The sequence below is a fragment of the Panicum virgatum genome, chromosome 4N (genome assembly GCF_016808335.1).
Source record: "Panicum virgatum strain AP13 chromosome 4N, P.virgatum_v5, whole genome shotgun sequence".
Classification (NCBI taxonomy): Eukaryota; Viridiplantae; Streptophyta; class Magnoliopsida; order Poales; family Poaceae; genus Panicum; species Panicum virgatum.
Window position 1 is genome coordinate 17443160 of NC_053148.1, and position 12972 is coordinate 17456131.

Sequence of the window (12972 nt, forward strand, 5' to 3'; positions counted from 1 at the left end):
TCTTAAACTTATTGAGTGCTTATCAATTCTAGAATAGCATAAAAGCTACTCCAAACATTTCTCCCAATGTGGGATAAACTAGCACATGAGTCATCACAACTTTCTCCCGCCATGCAGGATAAGTACTATGCCAATTTTACCCCGCCATGCGGGTATTGGCTCATATCAAATTCAGAAATAAATTCGAACATTCCATGACACACATACTTAATCCGATGTTGGTCAAATTAAACACATGACTTATTACAACTTTGACTGAACTCAAAGTAAATTCTTATTGATAGAGAGTACATAAAAGACATTTTTCGAACTAAACTCTTATTGCTCTACTTTCTTTTCTTGAATTAATATCCATAAATACTTTTCTTTTCAGGCCATTCTTTATAGAAAATACACTTTCTCATGTGCAACGACGAGACACCATGGAGCGATGCCGCTTAAAGAAACAGGCAACATACAGGAGGGCGGCAACACGTCGGTATGAGAGGTCATGTTTGTATTGGGCGCGAAAAAAATTTCGTAAAACTTTTCGCAGCTTTGACCACTAATTAGAGATATTAAATAAAATATAATTACAAAACCACCTCCGCAACCATGGTACTGTAGCAGTTGCTGTATCTAATGAGGTCTTTGACCGTATGATTAGAGGATAATAAAGCATGATTACTATAGCATTAATGTATCTACTCATGGTTAAATTAGACTCATTAGATTCGGCTCGCAAATTTGCACCTTTCTATGAAAATTTTTTTCAAATAGACTTCGTTTAATACGTCATGCATATAAAATTTCTTGGTGAAAAAATCACGATATTTACCAACATATCCAGAACCTGCATCAGCGCTAGACAAGCAGCAGCTTGCGAAAATAGCACACGCAATAACGCGTCGGCAAAGGAGCAGTGATCGGCCAGCAGTTGTAAAGGAGTAACAAAGAAGCAGCAGCAACAACCATCGAATCACAGCCGCAGCAGCGTTAGACCACGCGGCATTTGGAAGACGGCACACGCGTCGGCAGCACCGTAGCAGGGCAAGGTGCAAAGCCAGACAAGCACCTGCGTGTCCGGCGAGGCGGCACGAGCCGAGCGACGCGAACCCCAGCGGCCGCATGATCCAAAACCCCGCTAGCCACCCAATCGGCATCGCAAGGCGCAGCGATTTTTGGGCGACGTGGCCGGCTGCCCCGGTGCCTCCCCGCCCCGATTGTTATAATAGATGCCGCCGTGGTTTAACAATCAGTTGTGTATCTACATTTAGATTTTGGTACAATTTCCTCGAAAAAAAAAGATTTTGGTACAATTTATACATGTAAACTTTCAGCATTTGAACGAGTAGAATCTATAAAATCCAATATCTTTTATTAAAGTGAATTCAAGGGCAACCTGACTAGTGTACATCTAAATGTTCATACGCATATTCCACAGTGTGCCCAGTTAAAAAGAAGTGGCTCGGTTCGCTTCCATGATTTCATTAACCACGGACCTGAGCCCAAGCTCGTCTGAGACCAAGCCGTTGTGCGTCCTGTTGGGGATCAAAACTGACTTGAAGTACGGCTGATCCGGGTCATCCCCGACAAACCTTTGCAAAGCCAGCACCGCCTCCAAGTTGCAATCGGGATTCCCTGACTTGCCTTCAGCAAGTCAGGGAACACTGTTCCCGTGACTTTTGAGTCTCTGTGCGCCGTTCGATCTGAGATGGATGGATAGGAGTGATTGCTACAGTACCCTTGCTTCCTCACGTCAGTGAAGTTGGACCCTCCAAGTTGATGATCCCATCGCCGTCCCCGTTCACCACTCGAGGCATCTCAGTGAAGTTACCATCCCAGTACACGACCTTGTCCACCGTCGGCACGCCGACGCCGTTGACGGACGTCATCGGCACGAGCGGCGCCCTGAAGTCGAGCGGCACCGGGAGCGCCCTGGTACGGTAGCGCGCCACCTCGTCGTCGGAGTAGCCCGCCGCCGCGAGGAACTCCGGGATGTCCCCGGCGGAGTAGTTCCTGGCGCGCGTGACCACCAGCGGCGCGGCGCCGTACACCTTCGGGGACGGCAGGAGGGAGAACGTGCTCCCGAAAAGCTCCTGTTCCCGAACGCCAGCACGGTGCCCCGCAGAGTCGGCGGCGGCGGCGGCGGGCTCGCCGCGGCGGCGGCGGCGAGGACCTGCAGGATCAGCGGGGACCCGCCGACGCCGAGGCCGAGCATGACCAGGTGCTTGACGTGCCTCCTGCGCCATGGCAGCGGGGCCCGGCTGAGGAACTCCGCGGCGTAGAGGCCCCCGAAGCTGTGCGTGACGAGGATGGCCAGCCTGTTCCCGTTCCTCGCGCTCGCGCGCTCGACGAGGCGCGTCAGGCTGGAGCGGAGCGCCGAGAACGCCGCGGACGCCAAGCCGGACGCCGCCGGCGCGTACCGGAAGTCGTAGGAGGCGCCGAACAGGTTCGCCCCCTCCCTGTACCCGACGCCTTCCAGCGCCTCCACGAGCCTCTCCATGCACGCGTCACTACCAAATTTCCAAATCGAAATTGGACATGATCGATCTGATGATGATGGAAGCTTGCTTATCGGCTTGATTACTTTTGCGCGGGATCGTCGAAGCGGAAGCTGCGGGTGTTGCCGAAGGACACGACGCGGGTCTCGACGCCGGGCGCGTCGCGGTAGTCGCCGGCGGCGGGGTCGTACACCAGGCGGAGCTGGTCCTGGTAGCACGGCAGGAGCGCGGGGTCCGCCTGCAGCGCCGTGTAGTTCTCCCACAGCCGGAACCAGCCGCGGCCCTGCCTCCGCGCGCCGCAGCCCGGCGACGACGGAGGGGGCTCGTACTCGTCGGTGAGCCGCGCGTCCAACTGGCAGCACGTGAAGCCCGGGAGCAGCACGACCGGGTGGAGCCCGGACGGCGTGGCGGCCTCGCCGCGTGCCGCCGCCGACGGCGCGCCGGTGAAGAAGAGCGTGGCGAGCAGCAGAACTAGGGGCACGCTGAGGCGATGCTGCTCTTGCGCCGGTGCCTCCATTAATTCTTCCCCGGGCCGCCGCTGATTGTACTGCGGCTCTCAAGCTAATAACGGGGATAACAGTTGTTGACAGCGAAAATTAGCACCAACCGGTCTGACCGAGCGGTCTGACCGGTCTGACCGAGCGGTCTGACCGGTCGAGGCACTGTGACCTGTCCGGCAGGGTCCGATCGGTCTGACCGGTAGGTCCGATCGGTCTGACCGGTACAGGTAGAGTCCGAGTACAACTAGGATTTTTCATAGATTTAGATCTGTAAACAGAATTTCTTGCGGGATAAGTCCACCCCACCCTATAAATATAAAGGGTCACGGCCGATTAGGAAATCCAATCGAACAAAAATCAATACAAACTCTATTTTTTATCCTCTTCTCCAAACCCTAACTTTTCCAACCCCATCTGCTGTTCTTCCTTCGTCTACTTGACGTTTGAAGGCGTTCTAGGTGGTCCGCCGATACTAGAACAACCCTATGCCTACCCTGACGGGGTCCCTCCCGGGTTCGCGTTCGTCGACCGTCGCCGATTCTCACCGGTGACCGGTCTGACCGGTTCCTTACACTGGTCTGACCGCTCCACGCAGGGAGAGCTGCATCGAGCTCTTTCTCGTGCCGCATGATCTAGTGTGTTCGTGTATTGACCGAGATTTGTGTCAATATACTTTTTGGCGACTCTGCTGGGAAAGAAAGATCTTGGTTAGCAAAACCGATCTAATCTACCCTAAAGAAGATGGGCTCCAACGCAGAAATCGACAAAGAGAACATCATCCCTTCGACATACGAGTATCTTCCGGAAGACGTCTGTCTGCTACTGGAGGAGCGCAAGAAGAAGCGCGATGAAAATCTACAAGCGGCGCTTGCGAGCATCAAGGTCGATCGACGCGGCTAGGTCACCAAGATCAAAGAGATCGATTTCACTTCCATCTCCACGGATGCATCTACTGAGGTAACACCTGTTGCAACTGCTCCACCTTCTGGTGTTACTATGGAACAAATTCAGAAATTGCTAGCTGAGCGTGATGTTTATTGGGTTAATTGGCTTAGCTCTAAGGAAAGGGAATCGGCTGGTAAGAAACCAGAAACAGTCGATGAACCTCCATCTGTTTCTACTTCTGAATTTTATGTTCCTCAACCATCGGCAGCATCTCCTGTGAGTCAACCTCAGTATGGGATGCCGATGAATTATTTCAGTGGTCAAACTGCGACACCTACATACACTGACCCCATTATGAGTATTCCTGGTTCGGCCAACATTAGCCGAACAAACGAGATTGTTCAGTACACACCACCAGAAATCTCCAGGAACTCAGTGCCACACATCGGTCCTATCTCCGACAAGATGTTCGACCGATATGTACAGCGTTGGCAAAACCGGCAGAGACCGGTCAGACCGGTATACCAGTCCGGTCAGACCGGTTCCTCCCAACCGGTCCGACCGGTCGTACAGACCGGTCCGACCGGTCGTACAGACCGGTCCGACCGGTCCATCTGGTCAGTATGTTCCAAACCAGCGTGAGGTATCTACATCCACACAGCCAAAATTTTCAAGTTATTTCGATAAAATGCTTACTAATTATAAAAATGATTTAGCTAATTTGCTTAGAGAAAATTTTGGAGTGGATGTTAAAAGCAAAACCCGCACATACCAAAAGCCGTATCCTACTTCGTTTGATTCGGTTGCATACCCTGCTGGTTTTAGGTTGCCTGAGTTTGTTAAATTCAGTGGGAAAGATATTAGAAGTACTTTTGAGCATATTAGTCAGTATCTTGCCCAATTAGGAGAAGCTGGTTCAATAAACGAATTGAAAGTGCGTTTATTTTCTTTATCTCTAACGGGAACCGTTTTCTCATGGTTTTCATCTTTGGCACCTAATTCTATTGGCTCATGGGAACAATTAGAGCAGAAGTTCCATGAGCACTTTTTCTGTGGGCATGATGAGCTTAAATTGTCTCACTTGACATCGGTTAGACAATTGTGTGATGAATCTGTCAATGATTACATAAGACGATTTCGTGATTAAAAAACCAATGCTTTAGTGTGAATATTGCAGAAAAAGATCTAGCTGATTTGGGTTTTAATGGCTTGCACTCTCACATCAAAGAAAGATTAGAGGGCTATGATTTTTTTACCGTTACTCAGGTGCATCAAAGAGCTTTGGCTATAGAAAGCCGAAGCAAAGAGCCTCAAGAGTCTCATAGACATCATCGTTCTAGTGTGCATGCTTTAGAATGCAATTCAGATTGTTCGGACGATGAGTCTAAAGATGTATATGCTGCTGAGTTTGTTTGGCCATCTCAAGCCAAACCATTTACTTGTTCTGCTCTTAACCCGATTCACAAAAATCGGCAGGATGAAAAATTTACTTTTGATGTATCCAAGTGCGAAAGGATATTTGATGAGTTATATAGGATTGAATACGTCAAGATGCCACATACTTTACCGCCGCTTGAAGAATTGAAGCGGCGAGTATATTGCAAATTTCATAATACTTTCTCATATGCCACTAATGATTGCAATGTGTTACGTAGACAAATTCAATCGGCCATTAACGAAGGACGATTGGTTATTCCTAATATGCAAATTGATCAGAATCCTTTCCCGGTGCATATGTTGGAATTGAATAATCCCAAAGTGTTAGTTCGGTCAAATCAACCCGAATCGACAAAAGAGAAAAATATAGTTATTGGTGATGAAAGACCTGAAAAGAAGCTGACATTATAGACCTCTCAAGGCGCAAAAATACTCGGGGGGCAAGACAAGAAGAAGAAGGCCGACAACAAGTCGACTGGTCTGACCGGTCATAGCGGCGGTCTGACCGGTGCGCCCAGTAAATCTGGGAACTCCTCCAAAATCAAGACAGGGCCGAGTTTTAAGGAACTTTTGGTCAAATATGAGAAGGAAGAGAGTGCTCAGAGACATAAGAGGCGACCAAGTGAAGTCAAGGATATGGGATCATCGTTAAAACATCAAGAGCAATCGAGTCAAGGTAATTATACTTCATCTAGTTGATCGATTGCTCCATGGTATTGCTGGTATCTTTACTTTTATACACCTATGAATTATAGTAGGATGCATATACAATCATATTATATTCAATATCCTCCTATGTATTCAAATCATGCATTACTACAAAGACCGATTGTTGCTAACAATAATCCGGTCAAGCAAGATGTTGATTGCAGCAAAGAGAATGAGAAGAGCAAGGAGCAAGATTCAAAGTATTTACAGCCGAGGTGGTGTCCCTCAGTCTTGTCTCATACTTAGAAGCGAAGGCTGCAACGTATGCGCAAGAAGGAGGCAATGGAACAACAAGTGGAGGCCGTGCCAAAGACATCAGCGACAATGAAGAAGGTGTGGCGGCCCAAACAAGTTGTTTCAACATCGACTTGAGGAAAACATGGCCGATAATTGTTTATCAACTTTAGTACAAAAAATGGCCGATGTAGTGTTAATCATCGCCCTTAGACAATTTTGGCTCAGAAGAATGTTTTTTGGCAAGCAAGCTTTACCAAAAAATAGGGGTCATATGTTGACAGCCAAAATTGGCACCAACCGGTCTGACCGAGCGGTCTGACCGGTCGAGGCACTGTGGCATGTCCGGCAGGGACCGACCGCTCTGACCGGTTCAGGTAGAGTCCGAGTACAACTAGGATTTTTCATAGATTTAGATCTGTAAATATGATTTCTTGCGGGATAAGTCCACCCCCACCCTATAAATATAAAGGGTCACGACCGATTAGGGAATCCAATCGAACAAAAATTAATACAAACTACTTTTTATCCTCTTCTCCAAACCCTAGCTTTTCCAACCCCATCTGTTGTTCTTCCTTCGTCTCCGCGACGTTTAAAGGTGTTCTAGGTGGCCTGCCGATCCTAGAACAACCCTACGTGCGCCTATCCTGACGGGTCCCTCCCGGGTTCGCGTTTGTCGGCCGTCACCGATTCTCAGCGGCGACCGGTCTGACCGGTTCCTTAGACTGGTCTGACTGCTCCACGCAGGGAGAGCTGCATCGAGCTCTTTCTCGCGCCGCACGATCTAGTGCGTTCGTGTATTGACCGAGATTTGCGTTAACAACAACAGTCAAGGGTGCCGAACTGCCGATTGACCGGATTATATATACGCGTGCAATGTATGGTGCCTACTCCATCTTGGGTTGACAAAAAACAATCATGACGACGCGTCTTGTGCAGGGCAACACGGAACTAGGATAAGGTGTGGTTCATTGTAGTCTTTGCAGGATTGGGTGGTTAGCGGGTAAATTGAATTTGACTTAAACTTTATAATAAATAAAGTCAATTTGTACGCGAGGATGCGCGTGGAAACGCATGCCTCTCAAAGTACTGAGCCGCATTTTTCAATTTGAACAGCAGATAAAGTACTACCTCCACCGGAGTAGGTAGCGTTTCAACTGCCACGTCATATAAAGAAAGCACGTACACTCACACACTTGCCACATTTTTCACATGACAATATGTTACACAGTGCATGTTGCATAAAAATGATGTTAATGTTGTGGTGCGAATTTTCTATTCTGAAACTGAATATCAAAATCATTTGTATACAATTTTTTTATGTTGCAAGCGTTAATTTCTGATACTGCAACTGTTATTTATCAATATTTTTCATGGACCGTTCGATGAAAATTTCTAATAGGACATCTGAACGCTAACAATGCTGATCAACAATCCCGCACAAATACAAGTATCCAACGCACGGACAATGAGCATTCCATCTGTCGAGCACAGTTCTTCAGCAGCACGTAAATGTAGATACGGTGCTGTGCTCAGCACGCCCCGGCTCTGAACCCAACGCTCAGCTGCACTGGATCGTACAGCACCTCGAACGCACGCTGGTTCACGTTGCCAATGACGCCGTTGCCGTGGTTGTCGGGCCTCAACCCGCTGAACGCCAGGCAGCCCTCCACGAGGATCCCCCCCGGGTTGTAGAGCTCCACCGTCGCGCCGCCCAGGAACGTCAGCGCCACGCCCGGCACCGTCACGTTGCCGTAGCCCGTCAGGTTGTAGCACGTGTCGGCGGGGTGGATCGGCGGCGCCGGCGGGTACGCGGCCATGGCGCGACGGAATGCCGTCCGCAGCGCCGCGTAGGGCGCCGCTGGCAGCACCGTGACGACCGTGCCGGAGTCGAGGATCATGCCGTAGTCTCCGTGCGGGAACGCCGAGGGAGGCACGTCGAGCGGCCGGCCGGCTACGCTGATGCCCGTGAGCGTCACCTTGTAGAACACGGCGACGTGGTCCGACGGGTGCATCTGGGTGAACGCGAAGCCGGACGTGTCGCTCGGCCTGCCGAGGGCGAGGAACCCCGCGGAGCTCCCCGTCGGCGGGAGGCAGTACGAGAAGGAGCCGCCGTAGGACGGCGCCGCCTGCGACACGAGGGACTCCGGCGAGTTACCGAGCCCGATCAGGCCGGCGGACATGTTGTCCCAGCCTCCTCGGCCGTGGGCGCAGCCGAAACGGAAGCCCTCGACGGCGACGCCGGGAGCCAGCGTCAGCTTGTCCCTGCTGTACACGCCGGTGGAGTTGGAGGCGTCGGCGTAGCTCAGTGCGAACCCGCACAGCTTCTCGCCCGTGCACCCGTTCCCCTCGTTGTACGAGATGTTCCTGCACGCGCCGGAGTCGCAGGGGACGGGCGCATAGGTGGAGGATTTCCGGGGATCAAACAGGGGGTCCTTCTGGGGGTCGCACTCGCTGGAGTCGCACGGCTTGCACTGGACCCAGGCGAAGTCGCTGCCGCTGTCGATGACGACGGTCTGCGGGATGGCCGGCGTGCCGAAGCCAACTGTGACGACGTACTCCAGCGAGTGGGCGAGCTCCGCCGGGATAACCTCGCCGTTGTCCGGCGACCCCACGGCCGTGTGCCCTATGGATGTGCCGATGATGTGGTTCCAGCGAGCCTCGTCACGGCGGAGCGTTTCGGCGAGGCATGGCTCGTGCCCGGTTTGTTACAGAGAACCCGATCCTCTACGGCGCGCTAGCGGCAAGAACGCGCGGTTTGAGCTCGAGATCGCTGGAAAAGTAGCGTAGGAGAAGGGTTAAAGTCTCTGGAACCAAACTTTTGCTAACGATTTGTGGTCGGATAGTACCTTTTTTGCTCTGATTCTGCATTCGGTGGGTTGGGTTCTAGGCCGCCTCCGGTCGAAATGGAGCAGGAACTGCATAGGAGAATGCAAAGAAACAGAGCACGAGACATGCTACCCAGGCCCTGTACGACGAAGCTCACTCACACTCGGTTCTTTGCAATGAGGATGAATGGGCTTGGCAATCCATCTTAAGATTTTCGTTCATGAAGGTTTTCGAAGATACAAATTACATCCTGCAATCAAATTAACAATGCATGGTTGACAGAAATGGTCCGGAGTTTTGCAGTTGGATGATACAGAACCGAAATGGTGTTTTCTGTCTGTCTGCACTTCCTTGCCTTTGTCTGTGTGAACTTTTTATGTTTTTCTAGTTTAGAGAACTGTGTACACTGCTTCTAGTTTGCTGCCAAATGTACGTATATGGGAAAGAATCCGACAGCTTGCATACACATCGCGCATTTCCTCTGCATCAAGCGAAATCACTCAAAAACCGTGATGCTTACAGTCGACCAAAATTTTCATGGTTCCAGTGTTCTTAGGGTGGGGTAATTGTATTAGGTTCTTGTTGAGAAGGGATTATACTTTCGAGGGTCTAGGAAATCCTTGTCTCCCGCAATTACTTAGTCTTTGCAATAAGGTTCAGATTCCCAGAAGAATGTATGGTTTTGATAAATAAACAGGGCATGAATGTATGATGTATGCTGTTCAACCGATTGCATGTATGGTATTTAATCCATGCATTAGTGCTTGTGATGATGCCCACGGCAACGAAAAGGGTTTTGACTAATTCAACCTTATGATTAAACTTTTTTTTTTGGTGAAAAATATGATCAAACATTGGAGGCTGCAAATTAAACAAACCTTCATGGAAGAGGTGAAAAAACAAGTGCAGGTAAATGAAAGTAACTTTCTCTTGTTATGAATTATGCCCAGTCCATTATTTATACTGGTACTACAAATCATGGAGTTGTCAGTTGTGGACTGGAGGGAAGGGCACTTGGGAGTTGGGATTAAAAGCTGGGCACGCGTCCTGGCACTCATGCCAAGTGTCGTGACGTAATGGCTCCTTTTGAGATATATATATGCAGCACAAGCAATTGGTGTTTTTGTCGGCACATTTATGTGTCGTGCAAAATTTTAGTACCAATTTGCATCTAGTGTTGTCATGCTGGGGCTATAAGACCAATTTCAATGGGAGTGTCATAGTAGTATTATAAACATTAAATATGCTGACATGACAAAGTTTTTATGAAGGAAGAGGATAGAAAGTGTCATGAAATATGAGAGGAGTGTCATCACCATGACACTCCTCTGGCTCGATTATCTAATTTATGATCTTGCTAACTGTGTCGATGACACTCCCACTAAGACTGGCCTAAAGCCCCGCTCCCTGTTGTTCCAACATCGATTGTTTGATGGGGATGACCTGATTAACCATGGCGAGGTGTTGAATTATCTCTATCTTTTGTTGTCTATCTCTATCCCTTCTCTCTCTAGCTATATTTATATTTATATCTTATCTATCACTAAAAATCTCTTCTCTTCTCTTCTCCTTTCTGGCTTTTGCTGCCTCCCTCAAAACAATTGTCTACCCTTATGTATCACAACATTATTGTTTTCACTGATCTTTGGATCGAAATTTAACCATCCAGAATAATCCAAATCCTTAGATGACGCGCACGCACTGCTACGAGTAGCAACAAATGGATCCAACGCCGATGAGGTTGCCGTCGGAATTGAAGAAGAAGGCTAAGGTTACGGATTCGGGGTTGGGGTTAGGGCAGCAGTTGTGGGGCAGCAATGGCGGTTGGAGGATCCCCGCGAACTCCTAGAACGGGACGAGCCGAGCTTCTTCACCGTGTTTCTCATGATGGTCCACATGGCTCCTACAAAATGTTAGTACACCAAATACTCGAAGAAAATATGCAAAAAAAAATCAGCGAGTTAGTCATTCTTGTGGGGAGCGATCCACCACAAACACTCGTCGTTCCGTGTGCCTTGCTTATTAGAGAAAATAATTTTTTTGTGGTTGTTGTTTTAAGCGAGAAGGATTACAACTAATGGAATCATTTTTTTATCATGAGCTTGGTTAGTACTAAACTGGTTTTAGCACCAACCATACCACTAATATTTTTGTTTGCTTTGTGTTATGGGGTGAGCTAGCACTTCAGCTCCTTACTTAATTAGCTCAAACAGCATGATTAAGCAAGAGAACTCAGAAAGAATAAGGAACTCGTTTTCAGAGGGAATTCTTGCATACTCGAGCTGTGGTGTGATGAACTACGTTGTTAACATTTTTGAACGTCGCTACTAAGTTGTTAGTCCCCGGCAATGACGCCAAAAAGCTTGTTGACATTTCCGAACATCGCTACCAGGTTTGTTAGTCCCTGGCAACGGCGCCAAAAAGTTTGTTGACACTTCTTAGCGTCACGAATAAAATCCGCAAGAGCACAAAATCGTCGGAGCTTTCACCCAAGAGTATTCCAGGACATCGTATCCACAGGGAATGTGAGTATATTATCTAAGACTTGAATTGGTCCAAGGACACCACACTACAGAAGAGGTAAGTACTGAGAGGACTTCTAAGGCTCAGAATCAAAGGTAAGATAGAGCAACTAGTTGTTTACTTCGGGCGCCAGCTTCGCCTGGTCAGACCATAAGTTCTGGCATAGGCTACTATCACACAACCAATGTGGAGGGTTATTGGGCTCTAAACAGGGTTGTCACCACCTGCAGGCTACCTCTACAAACCGTGGGAGGTGAAACAATCAACAGGTAGAATCTAGTCTAGACACCACGTCTACACTATCCTTTACTAACTCTAGAGCCGATTAGGAACATCCTTCTCTATCCGGAGTCCTACTCTAGAGGCATCCACTAAACTAGCGGACTATTGATCCGATAAACAACTAGTGGTTTCGGCACTAATTCTTAGCACTACTCCTTAGTACTACTAGCACTACTTACCCAAGCACTACTTAACTTAGAAAATAAAGCATAGAGAAGGTCAGGAACACTTACTATGATTGATAAGCATCCGTCGAGGTACAAGCTAGAGAAGAGCGCCCAGGGCGCCATTAGCAGCACCATGACAACCGTGCTGGAGTCGAGGGTCATGCCGTAGTCGCCGTGCGGGAACGCCGTGGGAGGAAGGTCGAGCGGCCGACCGGCGACGCTGATGCTCATAAGCGTCACCTTGTAGAACACGGCCACATTGTTCGATGGGTGCATCGGGATGAACACGAAGCCGGACATCTCGCTCGGCCTGCCGAGGGCGAGGAACCCCGCGGAGCTCTGACCCCCATCGGCGGGAGGCAGTACGAGAAGGCGCCGCCATAGGACTGCGCCCCCTGCGACAAGAGGGACTCCGGCTAGTTACCGAGCCCAATCAGGCCAATGGATATGTCGTCCTTGTCTCCTCGGCCGTGGCTGCAGCCGAAATGGAAGCCCTCGAGGGCAACGCCGGGAGCCAGTGTCAGCTTGTCCCTGCTGTACACCCCGATGGAGTTGAATCCGTCTGTTAGCGAGCCAAGACCATACAGTGAATAGATCGAACGGTGTTTCATTCAAATTTTTTTTCACAATACAAGAGGTTCTTGATCTAGAACAAAAGATAGAGAGCGAGAGAACAGAGAGTGGTACGGGAGAGGACCTTCGCCGCTGGAGGAGCTGGAGCTGCTGGCCATCTCGGAGTTCCGGGCAGTGGTATCAGCGGTAATGTAGGAGGGTCGACGGTGGCGGCGGTGTAGACGTCGCCAAGAAGCTCGAAGGCGATGATGGCGTGATGCAAAGGCGGTGGCATCCTATTACTTCTGCGCACCCTCGAATCGAACGAGCTAGGGTTTTTGATGGGTCTTGTGGCACACAACAAACCTCGTG

At 49.5% G+C, this 12972-nt stretch overlaps 1 protein-coding gene and 1 pseudogene across 1 annotated transcript; both read right to left on the reverse strand.

Moving 5' to 3' along the window:
* Positions 1–1338: 1338 nt before the first annotated feature.
* Positions 1339–3000, reverse strand: LOC120669193 (annotated as a pseudogene).
* A 4779-nt stretch (positions 3001–7779) lies between these two features.
* Positions 7780–12348, reverse strand: LOC120669194 (aspartyl protease family protein At5g10770-like). The gene is made up of 2 exons (XM_039948985.1): positions 12115–12348; positions 7780–8940 (listed from the first exon to the last, which is right to left on the reverse strand). Exons 1-2 carry the CDS (start codon positions 12346–12348, stop codon positions 7780–7782), a joined length of 1395 nt encoding a protein of 464 aa, XP_039804919.1.
* Positions 12349–12972: the final 624 nt, after the last annotated feature.

Excerpts from the sequence above, each read along its gene's own strand:
- LOC120669194 (XM_039948985.1), bottom strand. The coding sequence starts at position 12,348 with ATGTCCGGCTTCGTGTTCATCCCGATGCACCCATCGAACAATGTGGCC. Across the intron at positions 8,941-12,114 it reads ACGGATGCTTATCAATCATA|CCATGCCTCGCCGAAACGCT; the intron begins GTAAGTGTTCCT and ends ACCGGGCACGAG.